This window comes from Centroberyx gerrardi, chromosome 5 (assembly GCF_048128805.1).
Source record: "Centroberyx gerrardi isolate f3 chromosome 5, fCenGer3.hap1.cur.20231027, whole genome shotgun sequence".
Lineage (NCBI taxonomy): Eukaryota > Metazoa > Chordata > Actinopteri > Beryciformes > Berycidae > Centroberyx > Centroberyx gerrardi.
The window spans coordinates 28,588,966-28,616,127 of NC_136001.1; the positions used below are offsets into that span (position 1 = coordinate 28,588,966).

Consider the following 27,162-nt stretch of genomic DNA (forward strand, 5'->3'; position numbering starts at 1 on the left):
ATATGCATTGACCATAACCATTTATTCTTGATTCTTGATTTTTTTGTTTCTTTGTTTCAATTTTTTTTTTAAATTCTCTTAGGAGTACAATTTTGAATGCTTACAAGGAAACTGTGCATAACCTGCATACCTGCAAGTAATCTGCCTTGATAAATATAACTCTTTCTATACCACCATCATTATCGTGCATAGCCACTCATTAACATAAAAATACACCCCTTATGCATTATGGTAACAACCTTCCGTTGAAATGCTGGCAAAAGGTCACTGTCTCCCTAAAACTTAAATGGTGCTGTTTATGAATGGAAAAAGTATATTTGATTGTCTTTTTTGGTGGTCTTATTAATTCTCCTTTTCATCCACTGGTGCTGTGCCTAAGCATGATCAGAGCTGTGTGTAAATTGACACATTCGCAAGCATTATGGAGGACCAAAATAGTCACAATTAAATAAATATGTGTCGGTGAAATAAATAATTACATAAATAAATACATAAATTAATAATTGATTGTTTTCCTTAATTAAAAAAATATTAAATATTATTTCATAATTATTGTTTTCATAATAGCATTACTATATTTTAATTGTATTTTTATTAATTTTACATTATTAATTTATTTTATTTTTCAAATGGCTTTTATTTTCAATTACATGATAATATTATTCTGAATTACATTTTTCAAAGTGGTTCTTTTATTTCCCTTTTTCTTTTTTCATTGCTCCTCTTTATTTCATAATAACACTTTAAATTTCATAATGTCACTTTTCATAATGTCTCAGCCGTCTGTCAATCAAAGTGAATGGGGCGGGATCTATTTGCTGATTGGGTAATCCTTTGCAATCGATTATTTTTCCTGGCTCTGAGGCTGGTCTTGCCCCATGGGCCAAATGACGTTAAAAAAATCATAATATTATGAGAATAAAGTGGTAATTTTGAGAAAAAAGTCTAAATTTATTTATTAGAATTTATTACTTTAATATATCATCAGCACCTGGATAAGGACCTGACACCGCGGGAGAGAAGAGGAGCAGTTCACTTCCCCACAGAATCCCAACAGCTGCCAACAGCTCCCAGCACTTCAGCTACACTCAGCTAACAGGTAATTGTAGGGAAATTGTTTGCTAACTCTAGCTATGTTTAGCATGCATTCCTACCTACGATTCCTACTATGGATGTCAATTTTGGGTAATTTTTCTTGGCCCAACATCTGTCATCGACCCTCATTAACTAGGGAGATTATTAGGCTACTTCTTGGCTCTATTGAGTGCATTGATTCTTGTATTGATTAATACCTTCTACCATGACAGACGTTACTGTCTTCTACTACAATTCCGTTCTACTACAACTCTATGTTGACCTGGTTTCTGTGTGTGTGCGTGCAGTGAGCTAGAGGTTTTTTGTGAAACCTCCTGGAGATCTGTCCTCTCTGTCCTGCCCAGACCCGGACCGAAGCCCCCAGTCTGAGCAGAGCAGAGTGCTGGGAGCTCCTGTTCTTCTCCAGCAGAACCTGATGGAGCAGGTAAGGACCAGAGCCCCGTAGGCTTTGTGGAACCGATTAATTCAACATTGATTTGTTAGGCTAACTCTAGTCAGGAATTTCATAGTAATCCTCGGTTTTTTCAATGTGACCATCCCTCTCTGTAAAGTTCTCAAGACTATTCTTGATGAAACTATATACCTGCTTAAGCCTTCGTTTGACATTTAGTGAACTGAGAGTTGCCTGTCTGTTTTACCTTGCATCTCAAACCAATGAATGGAAATCACGATCAAAACAAAACATTTAATTTATGCATTGACTTACCTGTTATAGGTAAAATCACTGATCTCCTGGTAAGTGAATGTCCACTGGCTGCAGCAAGGATCCTGTCCATGTGTGTGACTTCTAGCCTACTGCCTGGTGTACAAACCAATCATGGGACATTTGGCATCTGTCAAATTCAGCAAACCACCTAGGTTTAGGTTAGTTGCTGTGGGTTGCTGAGTCTCGAAACATTTTGAAGCAGTTTACCTGATTGCTAGTTTGTTTACTTGGCCTCTGTCAAAAGTCCAGCTAGTTTCAACTTTTTTAACAGACTGATATTTTCATGCACTGATCTCTGTCGATCCATGCCATCCAGCAACGCACAGGTCTCACCGAAGTACATTCATAACTAGTAATTTTAATGTAGTACAAATGCACATGTGAATGCCACCATATTCGTAAACAGTCTATGGGCGTAAAGAGTGCGTACCGTAATTAGGCACCGCAGTGCGCACTGGGCTCAAACAGCCCGGCTGCCTCTGACTTGAGTCCACTTGGATCTGTGGAGCTAGTGGATTTTCTAATAAACCATCTTCCATATTAAACTCTTAACTACCTGTGTTATATGTGCTGCCTTGGAATGAGAGGACGTTAAAGTTTACTGTTACTTTAGTGTGCCACCTTTGGCTTAGGATCTTTTTAGAACTGCCTGTGGGATGAAACCTTTCTTAGCTTTTATGTGCAGACTGGGTGAAGAGCTTCATTTTTGTAGCAAAACACTGGGATCAGGTTAATTAACACATTAAAGACTACACAACTTATTGGGAGCCAATATATGAAAATTATCTCTGTGTCTCGGTGCATAAATCTACCTTGTGCACTTGCTAACGCTTTAGCATACAGTATGTTAAAGGACAACTCCAGCGTGATTTGAGGTTTTGCTAATTTTTGACATTTTACATCCCTTTAATGTTGACTATTTCTACATGCATGTGCCACAATTAAAGATATTTTAAAATCAGTTTTGCCATACCACTCGGGCTCATTCACTCCCATTCAATTCCAAACGGCATAGAAAACAACTCTTGAGACTTAATTCAGTCAGTAAAGGTAATCCATCACTGTGAACGAGAGGCTGCCAATCGCGTTTTGCAAAATTGCTTCAGAACGATAATATCAGGCTATAAACTTTTACATTCTTAAAGAAGTTCCATGTTCAGGAATACTGCAAGAGCTAAGACGAGACAGACTTACCATTGCTTTCTACTTCTAAACAAATATACCACTTCCGGGTCATTACATGTCCGATTTCTGCATTTTCCACCCCAAAATAAAACTTTTAAACACTAGAACACAACAACTATAACAACTTAAATCTGGAGTCAATCAGATTTAAGTTTTGGTCGGTCAGTCGGTCGGTCGGTCGGTCGCATGCAACACATGCAATGAGTCATATTTTGGGCTCAAACACATGGGAGAGTCGTACACTTTTATTTTAACACAATACGTTCTTCAAACACAAAATGTTTTATGGTTTAGTACAATAGCCTCTTACTGTAATGTCTGACAAGGTTGGAGAACACTTTGGGAGGGACCGTGCCTCCATGCAGAACATTTCAAGATCCTTGATATTCTTAGGTTTGCGCTTGTGGACTGCCCTCTTCAATTCAGACCGCAGATTTTCACTAGGGTTCTGGAGACAAGATGGCCATTGCAAAACATCGATTTTGTGTTCCCGCAACCATTTCTGTGATGGTTTTGATGTAGGTTTGGAATCGTCTGGTTGAAAGGTCCTTCCACGGCCAAGTCTCAACCTCCTGGCAGAGGCAACCAGGTTTTGGGCTAAAATATCCTGATACTTAATGGAATTCATTATGCCATCGATCTTAACAAGATCTGGACCACTAGCAGTAAAACACCATATTTCCTCCACCATATTTCACCGTGGGCATCCGGTGCTTTTCCTTGTATGCAGTCGTCTTTTGTCACCAAACATGCGGATGGTGTGCGTGGCCAAAAAGTTCCATTTTGGTCTCATCAGACCACAACACACAATTTCAATTGTAGTTCCAGTGATGCTTGGCAAAGTTCAGGCGCTTCAGTTTATGGGTTGCACTCAGTAAGGGCTTCTTTCCTGCAACCCTTCCAAAGAGCTTGTTGACATGGAGGAGGATTTTGACACTTGATAACTTCAGCATTCCACTCAACTGTGCAGCTGTGAAACTGTGATCCTTGGGTTCCTCTTTGCCTCCCTCACCATCTTCCTCACTGTTCATGGGGACAATATGCACATGCGTCCTCTTCCTGGTGAATTTGCAACTGTTCCAGATTTCTAAAACTTTTTGATTATTGCCCTGACTGTGCTTAGTGGTATTTTACTATCTGTCTCCTCTGAGTTGAAAGCTCTTTGATTTTCCACAAAGTGATGGATGACAAATGGATTTTACATGTGTGCAACCTCATATTTTGACCCCAGTGAAACAGGAAATGATGAAAGCAATACAGTTTCTGGATTCTGAGATCAATAAAAAAAAATAGAATTTTATTTATTTTATACAATAAATGTTGTATAAATAAATTAATTTTCATGAAGGGTGACAATGATTCTGGAGTTGACTGTATATGTATATGTATCATGCAATTCCTGTATAATTTCTGAATTTTATAATGCATCAATTCACAGTAAATGAAAAAAAAATTGACTGACATGGACTGATTGCAATGCAACACTGAATTTATTTTTTGCAGTGGGATTTCAGTCCCTCTCTGTTTCCTCGGCTGTTTTCCTCAGTGTTTGGAACAGCCGACGGAAGAAGCGTCAGACTCTGTTCTTCTTCTTGGTCTTTTTGATCTCTGAAAAATAAAAGAGGACAATCAATGCCTCAGTTCATCTTGATGGAAGTAGACATGAGCTACAGTGTGAGCGGACCTGATGAAGAACTCCTACCTGATGTGGTGTCAGAGGATTGTTGCACTTTCTCCTCAGTGCCAACCAGGCTGCTGGTCAAGCCTTCCTGGACTGGAGTAATGGCAGGAGCTTCAGTAGGGAGGGTCAGAGGAACCACAGGAGCTTCAGTAGGGAGGCCCAGAGGAGCTTCAGTAGGGAGGCTCACAGGAACCACAGGAGCTTCAGAAGGGAGGCTCACAGGAACCACAGGAGCTTCAGTAGGGAGGCTCAGAGGAACCACAGGAGCTTCAGTAGTGAGGCTCAGAGGAACCACAGGAGCTTCAGTAGGGAGGCTCAGAGGAACCACAGGAGCTTCAGTAGGGAGGCTCAGAGGAACCACAGGAGCTTCAGTAGGGAGGCTCAGAAGAACCACAGGAGCTTCAGTAGGGAGGCTCAGAGGAACCACAGGAGCTTCAGTAGTGAGGCTCAGAGGAACCACAGGAGCTTCAGTAGGGAGGCTCAGAGGAACCACAGGAGCTTCAGTAGGGAGGCTCAGAGGAACCACAGGAGCTTCAGTAGGGAGGCTCACAGGAACCACAGGAGCTTCAGTAGGGAGGCTCAGAGGAACCACAGGAGCGTCAGTAGTGAGGCTCAGAGGAACCACAGGAGCTTCAGTAGGGAGGCTCAGAGGAACCACAGGAGCTTCAGTAGGGAGGCTCAGAAGAACCACAGGAGCTTCAGTAGGGAGGCTCAGAGGAACCACAGGAGCTTCAGTAGTGAGGCTCAGAGGAACCACAGGAGCTTCAGTAGGGAGGCTCAGAGGAACCACAGGAGCTTCAGTAGGGAGGCTCAGAGGAACCACAGGAGCTTCAGTAGGGAGGCTCACAGGAACCACAGGAGCTTCAGTAGGGAGGCTCAGAGGAACCAGAGGAGCTTCAGTAGTGAGGCTCACAGGAACCACAGGAGCTTCAGTAGGGAGAGTCAGAGGAACCAGAGCAGCTGAACCAACAGCAGAGTCCATTTCTGGGCTTGGTGTTGTGTCCTCTTCCAGACCGGGGCTCTTCGCTCAAATCTCCATCAAGGGGGGTGGAGTTCACGGCTCCATCCACTACACCTGGCTGGGTGGAATCATCTAGTTCCACCTAAAGAGGGAGAGAAGCCATATGAATTTTAGAAAATATATATATTTTGATTATTGATATTATATGACTCTTTTCATTAAAAGAGTCATTATGAAATAAAAAGAGGAGCAATGAAAAAATAAAAAGGGAAATAAAAGAACCACTTTGAAAAATGTAATTCTGAATAATATCATGTAATTGAAAATAAAAGTTTAATAAAAGTTTTTATGAAATAAAAATACAACAAAATATAGTCATGCTATTATGAAAACAATTATTATGAAATAATATTATTATATTTTTGGAAATTAAAGAATAAAATCAAATTATGAATGTATTATTATTATTATATGATATTATATATTTCTGTATTTATTTACGTAATTATTTATTTTACTGACACATATTTTTTTATTTAATTATGACTAATATGGTCCTCCATACAGGAATAAGTACAAATTGATAAATTGGTAGTACGGTTTACGCTATTTGTAAGTGTGCAGTGTTGATAAACGAGGGCCCTGGATAATCTCCAAATTGTCTCCATGTGCTCTAATTTGAGGTCAAATTTAATCTTAAATTTACTTTTCCATGCATTTCAACCACACTGGTTTGGATTTAAATTCAGCGGTTTTGCCATATTCTATTCATATTACATAACTGCTATAGGTGCTTTTTCTGGTATACCAAATTACCTAATGCTAAAGGTGAATTCCTGTACTGAAGAAGTAAATCACGAATGGACTTTTATTTTGAAGATATGGTAACCCTGCAGCTGTCAACAAGTTCCGGGTAACATGCGTCAAATGACCTCAGCCCGAAGTAAACAACAGTGTTTAGTACCGCAGCTAACGATGGTTGGAGAGCTCGGCTTCACTGAATAAAAGACGAAATGGCAAAGAAAACGGAGGACTTCGGGGATTTATGGCTGTGATTACGTTATACAAATTCATTGCCACAGTATGTTTTTATCATTACTTTCAATAAAGTTACCGAGGTAGCTAGCCAACTAACTGTAACGGATGCTAGTTAACGTTACCCAAACAGCAACTTCCTATTTTCATTTTGCTTTAGCCTGCTGAAAACCAGTAGCTCGACTGTTACTGCTGAAACACAACTATTTTGATTAGACATAGCGAAGCTACATCCAATTGGCTACTGGTAGGTAACTTACATTTAAATGCAATAGAAAACTAAACTACGTTAATGCTAGCTTCAAGTGGCTAGTGCACTGCGCTAGCTAGATAGGACAGCTGCAGGCCCGTTAGCAATAACTTGTCAAGTCAACGTTGCTAACTCAACACGCAGGCTGGATTAGGGCTCGCCAGAAATAGCGATTACGAAAACAGCCATAAGTAAGTTAGCTAACGTTAGCCAGCCGATGTAACTGTTTGAATAGGTGGTCAAACTACAAAAAATAAAATAATAGATGATGGTAAATGGGAGCTTGATTGTTAACAGCAGACTTGTCCTTGTGTAAAACCAGTTAGTATTACCCCTTGGATCAGTTCTATCTATTTTTAATTTATGAATACAACTAAAGCTGATACAATTAACCAAAATCTTAGTTCTTATAAATATACTATATTTATACTCAATAATATAGTTCTTATACTACTTGGTCTTATAAACTATTAGCCCAGATAAGTTATATGGTCATTTTGTTTCTCATAAGAGATAACATTAAATTCTTGTAAACCCAGAATCACTTAAATCTGCTTAGGTCAGTATACAGAGGCATTTGTTTTGCTTACAGTGGTGCATCATTTTGTCAACTGATTTTCACAGAACTAACTTGTCATTCTGTGGATATGTGTGTTTGAATAGTGTGGTTGCAGCTTTTGAGAGAACTGTAGTGAGTGGACAGTAGTGCATCGACCCATTGTACCATGAGGAAGTTATACTGAAACAAATTATGAGCAGGGGAGAACCCACATTCCTCAGGCTGACAAGTGTCATAGTGTGCACGGTCTGAATCCTGTACTCAGGATTGTGTGCAGAGTAGACACCGTAAGTCATGCAAGATTGTGCTAAAACCATTTGGGTAATAATAAATAGTAGCATGGTAACACATTGGATGCATCCACACCTGCATCCATCGTGGATGCAGGTGTGAGTCTCAGGGCTGTGTGAGTAAGGTAACAGTTCTTGGGGAGAAGCTGTGAGGTGACAGGAGGTCTTAATGGACCTGTACCATTTCCCAGAGGAAAGTTTTGGAAGAGGAAGAGGCAAAGCTGTACCAGACTGTAATGGAAGATGTGAGGATGCATACTTATTATTTATAAGGACAGACTGAGAATCATTACAGTATGTTGAGCTTCCTCAGTTGCCGCACAAAGAGCATCCTCTATTGGACCTTTTTGAATAGGCAGGAGATGTTCTTGTCCCATTTCAGTGTGTTGGTGATGGTGGAGCTCAAATGACTCAGCTGGGTTCAGAACTGAGCCATTGATCGTCAGTTATAGATGAGCAAGCGGTTTCCCTCGAACGTCAGTCCTTGTTTCAACAGTTTTGAGAGTGTTACGTTCCCACTTGTCAGCAGCACTTTGTGACAGGGTGAGCCATCTCTCTTCTGTACATGGACTCATCATTGTTGGTGATGGAGGAACAAGGAACATAATTCACAAGCTTGATTCGTGTGATGGATGGGTAGTTGGAGGTACAATCATTGGTGTACAAGTTGTATGAGGTGCGAGAGAGCATATCCATCTGGTGTAGCTGTGCTCACACAGACTGTCTGACTGGGAGCATTCAAGCTGCACAAATCATCAGGAAGTCTGAGATCCACCAGCAGATTGAGGGGACTACATAAAGTTAAAACAGTTTGCTGTGGCACGGTTCCAGTAAGATGTATTGAAGGTGGAGCTAAAGTCACCAGACCGGATCCTGGCATAGGAGTCAGGGGTGTCCAGGTGTGACAAATTCCAGGCCCATGTTGACTGCATCATCCACTTAGCGAAATGCCCCGTGTTTAAATTGCAGGGAGTTGTGTATCAGGCTCTCAAAGGTCTCAAAGTCGGGTACCCATATCCTTCTTGGCAACAGGAACAATAGTGGTTGATTTTAAGGATATAGGGGTTTAAGAATGTCTTAATTTTGTGTGATAAGCTCTCATCACAAAGTAAATAACATGGCACAGTTTAAATTACTGGTATTCCCTATCCAGAATGCTCCTTTTTTTGTGTTTGTTTTCCAGCTCCATCCGTAGATCCGGATCTCTATCTTCAGCCATGTCGTCACGTGTGTTGCTGCGGCAGCAGCTGATGCGAGAACAAGCCCAGGAGCAGGAGAGACGTGAGGCCCAGCAGCAGGCCTCTGCCTCTCAGCTCAGGGCTTCTGACTCCACTCCAGCTATTTCTGTCACATTGCCTCCAAATGCTGCCCGTCCACCTCCAGCACAGGTGCCTGTGGAAGTGCTGAAAGTAAGGCTTTTGCTCAAAAACAGCTATACATGAGGCAACAGCACTGCTATTTGGGGCTTTGCATGCTCATTTGCATGTTCATCACTAGTGTTCTTTGCTCAGTACAGTGTGGTTATGTCAAGATGTATGCCATAAATGACTCTTTTTAAACGATCAGGTGCAGACCCACTTGGAGAACCCCACTAAGTACCACATCCAGCAGGCACAGAGGCAGCAGGTGAAGCAGTACCTCTCCACCACTCTGGGCAACAAGGTGGTTACTCAGACCCTCGGAGTGTCCCCCGTGCCACAGTCCAGTTCTGCCCCTGAGGTCGCCCCTACAGCCAGCAGCGCTCCTAACAGTCCCATGGCCCTGCTCAACATCGGATCCAACAAGGAGGAAGTACGGGAAATCCCTGATTTTCTACCAGTGGTTTAAGAACGTATTTTTGTGGGTTGGTTTGCTTTTAAAGCAGATTACACAACCCCTCGGTAGTCTTTGTCTTTCTGCAACCTTGCAGTGTATTTTGGAGAAGTTAAATGTCTACTGTCCTGTTAACTTCTTGCTTAATTACTTTTTGTTTGCTCTGTAATGATGTAGCCGAAGGTCCCACTGTGACGACGCATGCCTTCTTTTGTCATCTTGCCCTTGTTGGCCTGGTGTCACAATATGCTGTTAAATACTGCACCCGCAGCTTAATGATACCAGCACCTCTCCTGCACACATGCCTCTGCTTTTGAAGTGAGGCCACTTTAGAACAATTTAATTTGGTTAAATGTTTAGTGTTAGTATTCATTCTATATAGATTCTGTTTAAGACTGTTGTAGGCTTATATGTTCATACATGCAATGTTGATCCCCTTTTAAATATTAAATTTAACGCAGAGTGCCTTACTTATTGTGTATCATGCATGTTTCTCTCGTCTGTTTTCTCTCCAGATTGACGACGTGATCGACGACATCATTAGTCTTGAATCAAGTTTTAATGACGACATCATGACATTGATTGACTCAGGTCTTCAGTTGCCTAGCACGGTATGAAGAAAAATTTATTTTCTTGATCATGAATGCCTCCTTTTGAAAGTTGGGTTCAAGAGTTTATAGGTTCTTCTTTAAATGTACATTCCCATAAGAACACGCTGCATCTCAGGCTCTTCAATCCACAAATTTTAAATACCCATAGTGTCTTTCTTTGAATGGACTGTCTCTATTCTGTGTGGAATTCTGAAACGGGAATTCAGTGTTGTCGTGAGAGTAAATATATACTTTTGGCACTTAGTTACTATTCGTCAGGAAAGTGCTGCCTGGGCGGGGTAGGCTATCAGAGGATACAAGATGGGGAGAAGCTTTACAGGGTTACAACAGGAGACAAAGCAGATTGTGCTCATAAAACGTTCACTGTAAAATTGTCAGGTAAACCACTGATTTGCCAGAGAGAGATAGGGCTTGCAGACATTTTGCCACAAAACAGAAAATGAGGATTATGGTGATGCTTTTGGATGAAAAGAAAAAGAAGCAAAGTGAGGTAAATGCATTTTGAGATTTTGACATGACATCAGTTGATGTGGTTCAGCTTGCATGTAAATGTGTGACAATATAAATGGTTGGATTTTGAAAAGACATAAATGTGCTTTTCCCCCTAAACTAATTAAAACAAAAAGACATTTTGATTGTAACTGATGTGGAGGAATGTCAAGCATAGGAGCAGCAATGTAGTATGTGTTGAAGGTTTTCTTTATCTATTCAAGTAGTTTTTCCATTTTGGGCTTTTTTTTTGTTGTTTTTTTTAATGCTTGCCTTGTGTTGCCGGCTAGATTGTGCTGTGTGACATGCAGCAGCCTTTTATCTGGTGTGACAGAAATCTATTTCGATTCTATTTTGAATTTAGAGGAACTTTGCTCTACTGGTCAACTTTATAACCAGAAACTGGTCATTTAGAAGACATCCTTTTCACAGATTTGCTGTTAAGTTTATTGCAATCAGTGTCCATTTATTACATGTACTGTGCCATGTGTTTTTTTTTGCTGTAGCTCCCAGGAAATCTCTTGGATGTATACCATAGCCCTGGAATGGCGGCACCTACTCTTACTGTCAGCAACTCCTGTCCTGCTGATCTTCCAAACATTAAAAGGGAAATCACTGGTACAGTAAAATGTGTGCTACATGTTTTTTTATTCCAATTTTTGCTAAATGTTCAGAATAACTTTTATTATAGGAGGGGCATATGTCATGGGGACAACATTTCTGGAAGCATCATTTTATGTGTTCAACAAAACCCAATAAGAATTTGTCTTTCAGATGCAGATGCCAAAGCTATAATGAAAGAAAGGCAGAAGAAAGACAACCATAACCTCAGTAAGTCAAGCTTTATTTTAGATCATTTTACATTTCATGTTTTTTTTTTTTATATGGTAATGCATACGGGTTGCAAGCCAGATTCAAATTCACAACATCCGGACTACATGGTTATGCGCCTTTGCCTCCCTAACCTTTTTGTCTGCTGTTTCATTTCCTTGTTTACCAACACTCTGGTGGTTGACTCTGTCCTCATCTCGATGTGGAAGTAAAATTCAATGTAATTTCTTTCTCTCTGCCTGGGCGTTCCTGCTTGTCTACAGTTGAGAGGAGGCGGAGATTCAACATCAATGACCGTATAAAGGAGCTGGGGGCTCTGATACCCAAGTCAAGTGACCCGTAAGTGTTGTCTTTTTTCTTTCCTTTCACAATACTCACTTTGGTTTGGTATTTTAAATTTAGAATCGAGCCCTTGAACTGTATTATAGTAAATAATATGATATTGTTTTCTGTGTGTTTACTTTCTCGACTGCCTCTACAATATTCTCTGGTATTGCAATGGCAACAGGGAGATGCGTTGGAATAAAGGCACCATTCTGAAAGCTTCTGTAGATTACATCAGGAAGCTACAGAAGGAGCAACAGAGAGCCAAGGAGGTAGAGATGCGTCAGAAGAAACTGGAGCATGCAAACCACAGCCTCATGCTACGCATCCAGGTCAGTATCTGTTGGTCAGCTTTGCTAAAAGGCGGCGTATCCAATAAAAAATGCATACCACAGTAATTGAAATTAGAGTTTAAAATTCATCAGACTTAAAATACAACAGCTTAATTTTTGACAGCACTCTTTGTAGTCGTTTAATTCTTCAGCATGCTGTATACTTTAAAGATGCACTAGGCAAGATTTTCATATAAAAAAATGTATCAGTCTGAGAATTGGGGCGGCAATAGAGAAGACCATCCCATCCCACTAAAGCCGCTTTTCCGCCGCATGGTACCGTCTCAACTCGACTCGACTCTACTCGCCTTTTTTGGTTTTCCATTGGGCAAGTACCAGGTACCAGGTACCATATTACCTGGTACCTGGTACTTTTTTTGGTAGCACCTCCGTCGAGGTTCCAAGCGAGCTGAGGCGATACCAAAAGGTGACGTGAAAACACTGCAGACTACTGATTGGTCAGAGAGAATCGTCATCATTGCGCGAACATATGCTAACGTTAGCTACCAGGTTAGCTTACCCTCTTGCGTCGCCTTTGTAGGATTTCCCAAACTCTCCTGTTTTTTTCAGCAGTCTTTTGTCTTGCTGCCTTCAGCCTCTTCTGAAATAAAATCTGTCTCCTTGCTGTGACTAACAGCCACATACCGAGAATCAAGAACACCATCCCTTCGATATCCTCCATTGTTGCTGTGTGTGTCGTGTTGAAGATGACGTCACGGCAGTTTCATGCGGCGTCGCGGCATCGCTATGACGACCAGTTGTGGGGGGGGGGGCACATTGAGGGGGTACTATCTGCAGTGGAAAACCAAGTGGTACTACCAAAAGCGAGTAGAGTCGAGTTGATTTGAGCCGGTACCATGCGGTGGAAAAGCGCCATAATTGAGATGCTGTAGATTTGTCCTATTTGGCCAAATCAGTTCAGGAAGTCTTCTCGGCACAAAGGAAGTGACAAAGCAAAACTTGAGTGTGAAATACAAAACTTTCTCCTAAACAGCAGTGAGTGAGCTCTCCATTGAGGGAAAGCTGGACTCACCAGCGGTTGACATTTTAGTCCAAGCGGTGTGCAAGTCTGAAGCCCTTTAGACTTTCAAACAGATTCCCCTCGTTGCCACTTGGGGCTGCCAAAGTATGAAGTTGCCTAGTGCAGCTTTCAATCAATCTCATTTAGGTGAAAAAGCTAAATTTGTTTAATAAGAGACTGTTTACTGGAGAGAAATTACTTTATATTGGCAAAACGCACAAATAATTTATTGGTTCTGGGAAATAATAACCATGTCAGTAGCAGCAGGACGTGACATCAAATGCATATCTGCTGCTGTTGTGTTCAGGAACTGGAGATGCAGGCTCGGCTCCACGGCCTCTCCGCCCCCGCCATGTCATCCGGCCTGAGCTCCGACCCCTCCCTGCTCCAGCAGCAGCCGACCCCTCAGAGCGGCCAGCCTCTGCCTCCCGGCGCGGGAGGAGCCTCCTCCCAGAACCTCCTCAACCTGGGGGCGGCGGCCATGGGACAGGCCGTCCCCGCCTCCTTCCTGTCCCCGCCCTCCTCAGACTCCCCGGCGGGCGTCACCATCAGCAGCCCTCTGGACCTGGGCAGCCTGAGCTTCGCCGAGCTGGACGACGCCTCGGCCTCGGCGCTCTACCCGGACGTGGGCCTGGGCGACATTCTTATGGACGAGGGATGCACCCTATCCCCGGAGAGGGTGGGCGAACCCCTGTTTTCTCCTTTGTCACCAGGTGCCTCTAAAACCAGCAGTCGCAGGAGCAGCCTTGATATGGACGAGGACTTGTGACGAGCTCAGACTAGCGGTCACGCGAGCAGAGAGAGACTGTGGGTTCATTCTGTAGGGACAAGAATGTCAGGGAGAGCGCAGTCTATCCTCACATAACACAAGTCTCTTTAGAGGACTGTACAGCTGAACTTAGAAAACAAGTAGCCAGCAATAGGATCAAAACTAACATGAACACTGCATCAGGAGAAAATAAATTCCTCTTTTTTTTGTCATACATAGGCCTAATTGTCATTGTTCCTATTTGGAGCTGCTCAGATGGTTATTGTCTGGGCTTCTAAATGCAATCTTTTTTAAATGCAATGTTGTATAATAGGGGCATGGGCTTAGCAATACGAAATGAATTAATTCTTAATACGTTTTCCTTTAGAGATTTAAGAGGGATATACAGTTTGCTTGAATTTAATACAAACTCATTTTTAGGGAAGAAAGCTGTGAGGGTTTTTTTTTTCACAATAAGATTGGCAGGACAAGCTCATTAATAGATGCCAAGGTTATATTTTTTGTTTTGTTTTTTTGTTTGTTTTTTCAACTGACTGGAATCAGGGTTTGTTAGCAGCAAGTGCATGCTTATTCTCATACGGTTTGTCTCACCAGCAGCTACCAAAGGGATATCTATAAAGCGAATTGGCACATTGTGAAATATTTACTGCATATTGTACATAAGAATATTTTACTTTGAGCAGTTTTATTGCACCTTATTTTATGGCAGTCTATGCATTTTATGAAAGCTTTTGTCCGTTTTATTACCATTACACACAGTCGACAGCTGACGCCCAGGTTGCATGCATATTTAATAAATTCAAAATGGAGAGGAAAATCACTTGCTGCTGCAGCTAGTTAGCCAAAGCAGGACTTCTTCCAGAGTAGCCAGAAATATACAAATCAGCGTTTTATTTTTGAATATAGTCATTCAGTCAATAGAAATGCAGGAAAGTATTGAGAAATGCAAATGAATTATGCCCATTCACAATAGTACTGTAGTTCATTAGATTTTTTTGATACCAGAACAATAGTTTGATCAGTAGCTTCTCCTGACTAACATCTGTATCGTCAGTGACTGTCTGTCTCTATTAACCATGTTGATCGCTGGGTGATTTTTCTGGTTAGCATGTTCTACCAAGATTGTGACCTTTTGTTTTTGTTTTTTTTATCTTTGACGATCAACAGTGATATATCTAAGAATGGATTATTGCTCATTGTAGTATGAATTCAGAGGGCTTTGACCTTCTTTTAAAGCAACCACTATCCTCACCTGTTTAATAGTCAAGTATACCTGTTTGTTTTGTGAAACCTTATACAATGCAATTATTATTCTATACAACAGCCACAGACTTTAGAAAGGCATTGGCATTTGTCGGATGTGCAACTCAACTTTATGTACAGTTGATTTCATGAATGTGTGTTTCAAAAAGTACCTGCATATGTGTCTGTGTGTGTGTGTGTGTGTTGTTGTTTTTTTAACACAGACATACTGTATTTGTATACCAATTAGATTTTTTCTTCCAACAAATCTTTCTGAAGTTGTGAATACACTTGAATTTTTAAGTATATTCTGAGCTGTGGAAATATAAAAACAGATGAATCAAAGCAGCCAAAACAAATCAAATTTGTTTTAGATCTGAGTTTTGAATGACATTGGTGATTTCCTCACAGTGAAGAAATTCAAACCATTTCAAACTGTCCCCTTCTGTTCATCCTCAACTTGGACGCACTTTGTTTTGAGCTGATTACAGTTTTATGCCAGTGGCTATATGTTGCAAGGTATTCACTGCTCTCAATGAACTGTAAAGTGGATTGGTGCCGCTAATTGTGTTGTTCCTGGTCCCATAAGATTGAATACCTACGGTCAGCGTTTTCCACTCTTATGCTCTCCACAATATTAACCATCTCTTACCCTGACACATATTTATTGAGTGCTAAGATGGACTGTTCATTATAGACGTCCTAAAGCTTCTTCAGGTAACATTTTGTCTTGTCCTTACAAATTGGCTTTTAGAAATTTTCAGAAATAAACGATTCGCATCTGTTCTTGTCTGACTATGATTATTTGCTTGTGACCAGCGTTAGTGGTAGAGCATTTGAGAGATTTCCATGGCCAGGTCCAGACACTCTGTCGCCTGCAGGCAGATATCGCAGGCGGGACAGTCGCACAGGCAGCAGCGAACGCCCAGACACCCGCAGCGGTCACAGTGGTGGGGGACGTCCAGCAGAGCCTGCAGGGTGCCGGGCTCGCAGCCGCACAGGGAGGCGCACAGCGACGACACGCACGCGCTACACCCGCTCATCGTGGCCAGCACGCAGTCCAGTGGACGGCAGAACAGGCAGGCCAAGAGGATGGAGGCACATGGGTCTCAGGGAAAGAAAGAAAGGAGGTGGTGAACAGGAAAAGAGACTGGCAAGATGAGAGAAGAGCTTCAACTACTGGAAGAAGCATGAAAGAAATAAGAAGATCGAGCAGGAGGGACACCTTCAGTTTAACAGTTTGGCCACAAAGATTCATATGAAATTATTTCATTAGCACCAGAGGTGTGACCAAGTCAACTTTGCTCGAGTCAGTTGCAAGTCTTGAGTCTCAAGTCAAGTCCCAAGTCTAAATGTAGATTACCAAATCGAGTCTCAAGTCAAGTCCCAAGTCTAAATATAGATTACCAAGTCAAGGCCATGTCATTAATGTCAAGTCTAAATGTAGAACATCAAGTCAAGTCAGAACAACTCAAGAGTCCAGTATCAATTTAGTATTTAAAGAAAACTAAATATCTCAGACTTTTCAATGCAATATGGTTTTAATAGGATAAAAACTTGGTAAGAGCATCATCAGTTTGATTTCTAGGATCTTTTTCAGCTTCAATAAATTCAATCATTCCATACAAATTCAGAAAACAGAATTTAAATTCAGTCGTCTCGTGGAACAAATCTCATAACTTTCAATCTAAGTCATTTACACAAACACAAGATCTTTTGTCAAGACTTTAGGAACCTTTTCAAGTCGTCAAAGTGCAAGTCAAAGTCAAGTCTCAAGTATTTATGTATCAAGTCAAGTCTCAAGCTATTAAAACTGACTTGAGTCCACCCGTACGGAGTTGTGTGTCCTTACCATCTCCATATGACGGCTCGGTCTGGGCGGTGGTTGTTTTAAGGCTTTGCTGGCTCCTGCTGATCGATGTGCATGACTGACTCGTTTCATACGCACTACAATGCCCCGCGGAAGATGGCAAGAGGGCACAAAGAGGCTGCGGCTGGTCTTTTTCCACAGCCCACGGCCCACAGATGGGCAATGCTCTGCTCTCTCCGGCCCTCAGCTTATTATGCAAGTCAGAATCAACAGGGGCTGCTGCACGAGACAGACGCAGGGGCAGAGAAGATAGAGATGGACAAACAGTGAATCTTTGTGAAAATTGCCATTAATACAGGTGGTTCAAGTCTTTGTTCAAACTGAGAGGATATACTGTACCTAGTGAGATATTTGGGAATGTATTAAGACATGGAGTTCCATTCACAGAGAGCTCAGTTAAAGATAACGCACTGTCCTCATTGGGGATCTGCTCTGATAGTATGGTGTCTTCAGTCAAAGATCCTGTGAGACAATAAGAAAGATATGCCAGCATTGTATAAATCATGCTGTAATCTTTACAATACAACAAACGAAGTTCAACATTCCATTTCTCGGTTTTCTCAACATACGTGTTGGAGCCGCTGTGCAGCTGTCAGGTGTTATGGATGAACTCAAGTCCTTGGTAAGTGAGTCATGGGATTTTGGCTTGTCGTCCCTCCCGTCCTCCACACACGTGATCTTTTCATCCACATCCACAGAGTTCAGTTCGACATCCATCATGACATCCGCTGAATTATGTCACCGGCTTGAATCTCTTGAAAAAATGGAGGAGTTGGAAAGGCGGAAAAAAAGAAAAGCGCTCATGTTTTCTTCCAATAACCTGCGTGGTGATTGAGTATAATCTGGGGTAATCTGAGTGCAGAGGAATATGGCATCCCCTCTATTTGCATCAGTTGTGGAATGCATTCTCCTTTGTTAACTATAAACTGTAACATATATTCACTAAAATATTAGTAGGCCTATAATTGTGTTAACTTTACCAGCTTACTATCCTCTTATTAAATTTGAACTCTTCCCCCACTGCTTATAATGTTAAACTTTATCATACTGTGTAGATGGAACCAAAAAGCCAGTCAGATCTGTGGCTGGGGTTTCTTAGCTGTCAGTGATGAGTAGACCTCTTGGAAAATGCAGAGAAGTTAATCTATTATTCATCTCCATTTTGGAAACATTAAGAATGTGGATGAAAGCCGACACAGAAATGCTGACACCTATCTGACAATGTGAGATATCATGGTTTTGCTGTTGTATTATACGAATAGTAATCAGTATTCATCAATGGCAACTAATACTTACCTTACTTATGTGTCACTGTGATGGGGTGTTTGGAAATTTGCAGATAAAACAGAGGAAAATGCATTCAGTTCAGGTATTTTGGCAAATTTTTAAATTATTAGGTTGGCATGCAGTAATCATTTAGAAGGAATACAAATGCACATACAGTATACTGTAGCCTAATCATCTACAAACTTAAATGAATCAAATCATATTCAATTCAAAACCACCACAAAAAGATAAAATCTTTAAGATATCATTTTGAATGTTTAAAATATATTTGTGTGTGATTAGGTCACTGCAATGTGCAGAAATTCCCAAAGCCTACTGAGTTTAAACTCTCCTCATTGCTCACTGTATGTCAAGAATCCTGTAAGAAACAAATTGTACTTACTTTTCATGGCACAGACTGTTGGCAGTGTTTACAAACAGGCTGTGCAGCATGCAGCCTCATCCCACAAGCCAGATGCATTCTCCTCCATTAATACATTCTTCACCAGGAGCTGTCAGTGCTGTAACTGCATCACACAGGCTCTCCACCTCTCTCTGGGTGATTTCCTCTGGCTTTGTGTGTGTGTGTGTGTGTGTGTGTGTGTGTGTGTGTGAGAGAGAGAGAGAGAGAGAAAGGGGGGGTGGGGAGTTGAAAAAAGCTTATAGGTAATATTTAATTTGTTCAACTACATCAATCACTGCCTGGATTTGTTTGTGTGTATTAATTATTGCTCCTTGTCTGGAGAAAAAACACTTTATTATTATTATTATTATTATTATTATTATTATTATTATTATTATTGTTAGTTGTAGTGGCCTAATAGTAATTGTGGCAGTAGTAGTAGTAGTAGTGTTTGGTTTGTTAAGATTGGTAGTTTGTCTTGAGAAAACAAGTTATCAAGCATTCATTCAATTGGTGATTAATACAGGAAGTAGAGTAGCTGTCAGTAAGTGCAGACATGGTTATAAATCAATGCAGAATATTTCTAGATATTATAAAAGTAACAGGGAGTGCTCTGAGAGAGGGTTTTCGGCATTTCCGGCCCAGTGGTCACAAAATGTCAAATTGATTGATGTGAAAGGTTTGGCATAATATAATACTTCCATGTTATGGATTTTTTTGTTTCGTCATTCTTAAAGAATCCAGCAGGTGGCGCAAGTGTGATATTGAATATCAATTGTCATCAAAGAAGAAGAGCGCTGACCAATGACTAATGAGATTGAAACGAGTAGTAACGAGTTCACCCGACTGTGTGCGATGTTGTTGTATTCGTAGCAACTCAGGACCGCGGCTAACGAGATGGCAAACCCTCTCGATTTGTAGGCTCGCTGCTTTAGGTTATATTTGTGTCTTTCTGTCACATTTGCAGTTCGACCAAGGACTACACAGATCTCACAAAATGGTAAGTTAATTGTAAAAACGGCCCTTTCCGTTCTGTCGAACTTCGATTTGCTAAGCTAAGTTAGCTAAGTTGGCCTTGCCATAGTAATGGGCGGCCGTGAGCCATAAAGTCGACAGGACAATTTCTTGATCAAAATTGCTATTGTCTTCGTTGTTTAAATATCAATCCAGTTAACGTTGAAAAAACAAATATTCAACTCGGTTTAACAACTTCATGTTTATCTGTTGGCTTTGCGCAAGAACATAAAAACTAGCCAGCGTTAGCGTTTTAGCTGCACTAACGTTAGCTAGTTGGCAAACGTTAACTGCTAATTGACTGTCTATAGCTAACTAGCTAGCTAGCTAACTAGCACTCAACACTTTGTGTGTAAACAATGTAAGGAGGTTGCCCTGAGTGTTATCTTGTAACGTTGAAGTTAGGTGTCCAGCTATTAACATTTTTAACTGTAGCTACACTTTCTAGTCAACACAGATATTAGTGAAGTTACAGTGCATAACATAAGCTCATCAGAATAATTTCTCATATTGTCTACAAAGTACGTTTGTATGTACTTCTATTGGACCAATTACTGTTAATCTGAAGGATATGGAAATATAATGGTGTATCTATATTTTAAAAAAAAAAATAAAAAAAAATGTAGCAATGTGATGCAGCATTTAGTTGCAGATGTAAGACACATCATTTAACTAATATTGTAGTCTGACAGATGTGTTGATAGTATTAAAGAAATGAAGGTGCTGGTAGAAACAGACTAAGGAGGATGAGATTTGAAAATTTGCTTTCCTACTGTCAGTGTATTGCAGTGGGATGTCGTCACCAAAGTAGGTGCCATCTACTGTATATTGTCAGTTTCACTGGGAGAGGTGATTTGGGGTTGAGTTAGCGAGAGGCTGAGGCATGTGGGATGGGGCCGTTGCTTGTGGAAAGAAATGCTTCAAGTAGCGTATTGATTAAGTCGTATTTGACTAGTATAGTGCTGTTTTCCAGAGGGGATTGTGGAGAATGTAGTGACCAAGGTGCCTGTACGTTTCCTTGCCTCATTAAAATGGCACCCTGAGCAGCAGCCTGTGTGTTAAAGCAGTGACACGTAGAACTATTTACTGTACAAAGTATGTGTAACAAGTCTGTTTAACAAGGTCAAGCTCAGTAGCTAGCCACTTACAAAATAATATTGTTTCATTAGAGATAGATATCTAATGGCACATGTGAAGCCTCCTGCTCAATGTTGGAACTTAGTAAATCAAGGACCAGCAACTCGGCAATGATATCCAAGTTATCATTACTGTTCAGTTTAATTTCATATACATGAATGTGATGAGTGATGCATGTTTTTTATGTCTTTTTCAGGACAGTGATGGGTCTGATAATGACCCTATGCCAGGGCCTGAGAGCAGCAGTATGGAGGGGGAGAATGCACCGCTGTACTGTATCTGCCGGAAACCAGACATCAACTGCTTCATGATGTGAGTTTACCCTACCAGTATTGTTATTTGAATCAGTCAGTTCTATGGATGCTATGATGCTCATCCATTTCCCTTTCCCATTGACAGTGGCTGTGATAATTGCAACGAGTGGTTCCATGGCCACTGCATTAATGTCACCGAGAAGATGGCCAAGGCAATCCGGGAGTGGTACTGCATGAGATGCAGAGGTGATGAGGAATTCAGTGTATTCATCAGTGGCCTGCTTATCTTTTTAAATGTTCACAAATTAAACAAAACAATGTTGCTTTATTTTCCCTATCCCCAGGTAAAAACCCCACATTGGAAATAAAGTATCGCTCAAAGAAAAGCCGGGAGAAAGAGGCTGAGCCTGACAGATTTGAAAGACAGTACAGCGCCCCAAGCACTCCTGACTATAAGAGCGAGAGGCGGCGTGGATCAAAAGTAAGTTGTAATCATAAAAGGCTAGGCCTAACTGTTGAGCTGCCCCACATTTTGGGATTTGACATCAGTAATTGACGAGTTTCATTAATTAAAAAAATAGATATCAACTATTTGAACTACTGACATGGAAGGACAGCATTATGGAATATAATCAGAAGCAGTAGTTCTTTTAAAAATTGCACAGCAGATTTGGATGACAGGTATGGCTGTATTGTTGAAATAATGAACAATGAACATCAGGTAACTTTTGTCCAAATTGCATATATAGCATCTGCAATAAAACTCTTCAATTGAATGCATGATTTAAGACCAGAAGGGTCAAAAGGATTCTTTCCTGTGGTAGTATAAAAGATAGACAACATCTTGAAATTCCTCAAATTTGGCTGCTGAAGACGTATTCTGATGGTAAGAAAGAGTCTAAAATAGACAAATATCCATTGATTTTTAGCATACAATTTTTTTTATTATTATTTTCAGTCCCACAGCAAATACAAATATCTAAAATTAGGCTAGTATTTACAGAAATGTATGTGCTCATTTTATTCGTGCATTATCATTAGGATATACACTGATAATATGAATCTGTGAAAGGCGGACAGTATTACTGCCCTAATATATCTGTGTAGCCCTGTATCCTTTAAACAAAAAAATTGTAGCCCTGCTGTCCACTTTGATATGTGGAGATGACTGTGTTGCCAACAGCTAAACGGCACCCATTTTCTGACAGGTTAGACCAATATGCAAATGATATGAAGCAGACACTCTTTGTGCAGAAGGGAATAAGCTAAGCCGTAAGCATCTTAGATTTTGCCTTTCTCGACCACTTTGCAGTTCAGTTTTAAGGTCAGATTTTAAAATATATGTATGCAACACTGGTAAAAAAAAAATACTTTTAAGGCAACTTCACCATAAAGTGAACGTGACTGTCTAATTTTCCATGAGGTAAAGCGCTCCGTCCGGATGTGTGGGGAGTGTGAGCCCTGCAGAAGGACGGAGGACTGTGCCCAGTGCGACTTCTGCAAGGACATGAAGAAGTTTGGGGGTCCCAACAAGATAAGACAGAAGTGCCGATTTAGGCAGTGTGAGGTTCGAGCCCGGGTAAGTCTCCTCCTCACGCAATAACTCTATCTCCATTTCTTACTTCTCAGATTACGCCACCAAGGTGGAGATGAACACTAAAAATTCAACCCCCTAAAAATTTGGGTTGACCAATGACGGTGTGTCTGCAGGTCCTGAAAAAGCCTAAAAATGCCTTAAATTCAAGGGCTTAAAAGTCCTTGGATACAGCCTAAATCTTGAATTCAGTTTTAGAGGACCTAAAAATGTTGAGGATTCTTGGTGCGCTGTTTTTCTAGTAAGAAATTAGCCCAGTTGTGGAGACTCATCCTCTGATGCAACTACAGTTTTCTGTTTGCACATTCATTTCACTGACAAAATTATTCCCATTTTTCATTCTAACTGGCATTGAAAGCATCTTTAAAAGATTTAACTGGATGAAACGTACAGACACTGTACGATCACCCTTAGGTGAAATTTACTCTGATATAATAATGAGGCACGTTTCATATAGCCTTCGAGGTCCCATTTCAGTAGCATAAAATAGCTTTTATATCAGGAACCGTCTTTTCAATCGGCGATGCCAAGTATTACATTGTGATCACTGATGTAATGGTCCGTTCCCCTGAGCCTGCCTGGGAAATGTCTGACCTATTTCCTCTTGTTTTGTTCAGAAAATGCTGCGTGTGAAGGAAGAGGAGTTCTCCCTGCGAGAAAGGAGGGACAACCACAGACGGAGACGCTACTCAGACGACTACGACAGCGAGGCGGATCTCTACCAGCAGTACAAGGCAGCAGGATATGATGACAGTGTGGTAGGAGAATCACTGATACAATATTGGTTTAGATAAACCCACTCACTTGACCGAGGTCTGCCTATTCCGTCTGTTCATTGGCGGCCGTAATATTTATGAAGCTCTGCATGTTTTTTCTCTTCTCACCCAGCCGTGGCTCAGCGATGAGGACGACGAGCCGCCTTTCAGTCCCGTCATGCGTAAGAAAGCTGTGAAGGTGAAACACGTCAAGAGACGGGAAAAGAAGTTTGACAAGAAAGTAAGAGGATATCTGTTTGCTCGTGGAAATGATCATTTTGTGTTTAAAGTGCACATCACACCAAAAATATACACTATATACTGGTAACACTTGGTGCGCCACCTGTTCTTTTTTTTAATCCGTCCATCAGAAGGAGTCCCGGCGCCACAAACAGAAGCAGAAGCACAAGGACAAAGCCAGACACAGTGAGAGGGGCGACACCCGGGACAATACCGGGCAGCGTCAGTGTCTGGGGCCAAGCTGTGTGGAGGCAGCGAGGCCCAACTCCAAATACTGCTCCGAGGACTGTGGCATGAAGCTGGCTGCCAAGTAAGAGCTCCCACACTCTGCTTGGTATTAAGATTTGCTTTGTAGACAGATATTGGACTTGAAGCAAAAATTGGATGTCGGCCGGTTACTGTCGTCCACCTCGGAGATGATGGATATCATGCAGTTTGTTTTATTGCATATTTAATGTATAATTGATTAATACTACACTGGGTGTTTTTGGGAAGCCTCGAACCTGAATCGATTCTAATACCGCATTTTGAGTTCTTCTTCTGTTTCAGAGGCTTTTCCATCCTGTCATGGATAAAATAAAATGATAAGATTCTAGGGGAAACGCTGAATACATGTTATTTTTTGGCATGAAAATTGTTAAATTTAAATGTATTGAATATCAGCACAAAATATTGGCTATCAGCAGCTTCGATCCAAAGCTATTGGTACCAGTATTGAATTTCAAAAATATCAGTCAAACCATATTAGCCATATCCCATATCAGTCAAACACTAATTGCCATTGCCTTAGTTATCTGCTTACATAGTGAGGGAGGAAAAAAAAGTTGTGACAATGTGTGACATAGCCAGGATGGTTTTCTGGCAACGTGGGTGCATTTTTTCCTCTTGGAACCGATAACTGCAATTTAAAGCTCTGTTACCAGCTGTCAAGGCGACAAGACAAAATACTAATCTGTGCTTGTTGTGCTACAAATTCATTTACCCGACCTAACCTGTCTGCCTGTGTGTGTCTCTGTGTTTGTGCATGTTGTTCCCCAGCCGGATCTATGAGATCCTCCCTCAGCGTATCCAGCAGTGGCAGCAGAGTCCCTGCATCGCCGAGGAGCACGGCAAGAAGCAGCTGGAGCGAATCCGCCGGGATCAGCAGAACGCCCGGCTGCGCCTCACCGAGATGGAGCGGCGCTTCCACGAACTGGAGGGCATCATCGCCAAGGCCAAGCAGCAGGCGGTGCAGCAGGACGAGGAGGTGAGGTGGCAGCGCCGCCCGTCCTGTACGGACTGCTCTTCCATGGCAGCGTCCTGCGGGTCTGGTCAAGCTGCGCTAGGCAACCCGCGCATTTCCAAAACTGACACCTGAATTTAATTTGGGCAAAAAGGGAGAATCTACCACATTCCAATTAGGTGGGATAAGATTGTTTTCTCTGTTGCAGCTCCGCGTTGTGATTCAGGCTGATAAGACGGGTGTATTTTTACATTAAAATCTTGCCTAGTGTAGCTGTAATATCACGGCCCAGCTGACTGATCATCTCTGTTGGCAACAAGATATTGTACAAATCAATCACAGACGTATTTTCAGATGAACTGAGCTTCATAAACAAGGTATCAGCCCTAATCCTAAAAATGTGGCTAGTCCTGGATAAATCTTTTCTAAGTCTTTTAAATCACTTCTTAAAACTCAATTTTATAGACTTGCTTCTATGTAATGACCTTTTTATTATTGTTTTTGACCTCCATTTTATGATTTTTCCCCCCTTGCTTTTATATTTCTTGCCTTGTTTTTATTGGCTTTGCGGTTGTTATGTCCCTATGTTGTTTTTTTGCTTCTCAAAGTGCTTCGGAGTTGTTTTGAAAAGTACTACATAAATAAAGATTATTATCATTGTTATTATTATAGTCCTCTTTGGCCCAGTAGTGACAACCAGGTTACTCAACCCCACCCTTGTTAAGTGAAATCAGCCTTATTATTATTATTTTTTTGTATTAAATTGCTTTTGTTAACTGTCTTTAGGTGAATGAAGGTGATAGCGAGGACACCGACCTGCAGATCTTCTGTGTGTCTTGTAGTCACCCCATCAACCCAAAGGTGGCACTGAGACACATGGAGCGATGTTACGCAAAGGTGATTTGAACATTTCTGTTAACTGTTCTGTTAAAAAGGTTAAAAATGGGATTTACACACAAACAAAAGCATACACTTATAACATTTGTGTCCTTGATGATTATCTTCACCAACTGACAACACACTGTCTCTGTTTTGCATCAACAGTATGAGAGTCAGACCTCTTTTGGCTCCATGTACCCCACAAGAATTGAAGGGTAAGAAAGAGAAATACAAAGTGGACAGTGATATTCTCTCGTTTTATTACTTTTACTAATATATATATATATTTTTTTTTTTCCCCAGAGCAACCAGACTCTTCTGTGACGTGTACAATCCCCAGAGCAAGACGTACTGCAAGAGGCTTCAGGTTTTGTGTCCAGAACATTCCAGAGACCCCAAGGTCAGTGGAAACACGCAGATCAGTCCGCAAACTGTCCGCTTGGTGTTCATCCTTGAAATGTGCTTAGTAATAGCCTGCTAAGAATAAAGTGATGTTTGTGCTGAGCAGGCCGTTCTCTCTGTTGTGTGTGTGTGTGTGTGTGTGTGTGTGTGTCGTCCTCTCGCCTGGTGACTAGATCCCGGTGGACGAGGTGTGCGGATGTCCTCTGGTGCGGAATGTGTTTGAGCTGACCGGAGACTACTGCAGGGTGTCCAAGAGGAAGTGCAACAAGCATTACAACTGGGAGAAGCTGAGGAGGGCGGAGGTGGACCTGGAGCGAGTCAGGGTGGTAAGTCCAAGCCTGTGGTCTGTGGTTCTGGTCTGGAATAGAATGAATGGGTGAAATTTTGTAGATTTTCAGTTCTAAATGATGTTTTTTTTTTTTTGTCCCCCACACCTGAACTGAAATAACAACCTCCTGTCTTTTCTCCCAGTGGTACAAGTTGGACGAGCTCTTTGAGCAGGAGCGTAACGTCAGGACCGCTATGACCAACAGGGCCGGTCTGCTGGCTCTCATGCTGCACCAGACTATTCAGCACGACCCCGTGACCACCGACCTGCGTACCAACAAGGATAGATAGTCCGCATCTGTTGCTTGTGCTGTTTATAATTGTACATAGTGTGAGAGATATGAGTGCTAAGAGGTTTAAGAGCGTAGACGATAACCACCATTTTGATGAAAACTGATTTTGCTAACTGGATGAATTATTTTAAAATCTTTGTACTATATTGAACTTTCTGAATGGTAAATGGATATATTTTTGAGTGTGGTAGATGAACTGTTGCTGATTGAACACTGCTGTTTTTGTTATGATTGGCCAAAATAAACGCGATATGCAAACTCTTAAGTTGCTCCAGGTCCTTGTGTGCAATACTTCCTTGTTCAGTCATTTTGT

At 41.3% G+C, this 27,162-nt stretch overlaps 2 protein-coding genes across 4 annotated transcripts; both read left to right on the forward strand.

Annotated features, from left to right (window-relative positions):
- The first annotated feature begins 6,570 nt into the window (after positions 1 to 6,570).
- On the forward strand, positions 6,571 to 15,979 carry tfe3b (transcription factor binding to IGHM enhancer 3b). 2 transcript variants are annotated; one of them, XM_071917473.2, is made up of 9 exons: positions 6,571 to 6,709; positions 8,946 to 9,171; positions 9,329 to 9,553; positions 10,090 to 10,185; positions 11,181 to 11,292; positions 11,449 to 11,505; positions 11,769 to 11,844; positions 12,014 to 12,161; positions 13,490 to 15,979. In XM_071917473.2, the coding sequence occupies exons 2-9, from the start codon at positions 8,980 to 8,982 to the stop codon at positions 13,949 to 13,951; spliced, it is 1,368 nt and encodes a 455-aa protein (XP_071773574.1). In that variant the 5' UTR covers positions 6,571 to 6,709; positions 8,946 to 8,979; the 3' UTR covers positions 13,952 to 15,979. The 2 variants fall into 2 exon arrangements, with proteins under 2 accessions (XP_071773574.1, XP_078139834.1); XM_078283708.1 differs by lacking the exon at positions 6,571 to 6,709 and adding an exon at positions 6,999 to 7,104.
- A 3,611-nt stretch (positions 15,980 to 19,590) lies between these two features.
- Positions 19,591 to 27,114, forward strand: cxxc1b (CXXC finger protein 1b). Of its 2 annotated transcripts, none has more exons than XM_078283852.1 (14): positions 19,591 to 19,732; positions 21,080 to 21,195; positions 21,283 to 21,383; positions 21,482 to 21,618; positions 22,561 to 22,716; positions 23,349 to 23,489; positions 23,620 to 23,727; positions 23,858 to 24,036; positions 24,765 to 24,972; positions 25,735 to 25,845; positions 25,993 to 26,042; positions 26,131 to 26,227; positions 26,403 to 26,555; positions 26,701 to 27,114. In XM_078283852.1, exons 1-14 carry the CDS (start codon positions 19,730 to 19,732, stop codon positions 26,845 to 26,847), a joined length of 1,707 nt encoding a protein of 568 aa, XP_078139978.1. In that variant the 5' UTR covers positions 19,591 to 19,729; the 3' UTR covers positions 26,848 to 27,114. The 2 variants fall into 2 exon arrangements, with proteins under 2 accessions (XP_078139978.1, XP_078139979.1); XM_078283853.1 differs by having other exon boundaries at positions 22,567 to 22,716.
- The last annotated feature ends 48 nt before the right edge of the window (positions 27,115 to 27,162 follow it).

What these genes read in the sequence shown, in the direction of transcription:
- tfe3b (XM_071917473.2), top strand. Translation starts at nt 8,980, where the DNA reads ATGTCGTCACGTGTGTTGCTGCGGCAGCAGCTGATGCGAGAACAAGCC. An exon ending in TGCCTGTGGAAGTGCTGAAA is followed by an intron (nt 9,172 to 9,328) that starts GTAAGGCTTTTG and finishes TTAAACGATCAG; the next exon opens with GTGCAGACCCACTTGGAGAA. An exon ending in GAAAGACAACCATAACCTCA is followed by an intron (nt 11,506 to 11,768) that starts GTAAGTCAAGCT and finishes GCTTGTCTACAG; the next exon opens with TTGAGAGGAGGCGGAGATTC.
- cxxc1b (XM_078283852.1), top strand. An exon ending in CAGGATATGATGACAGTGTG is followed by an intron (nt 23,490 to 23,619) that starts GTAGGAGAATCA and finishes CTTCTCACCCAG; the next exon opens with CCGTGGCTCAGCGATGAGGA. An exon ending in AACATTCCAGAGACCCCAAG is followed by an intron (nt 26,228 to 26,402) that starts GTCAGTGGAAAC and finishes CCTGGTGACTAG; the next exon opens with ATCCCGGTGGACGAGGTGTG.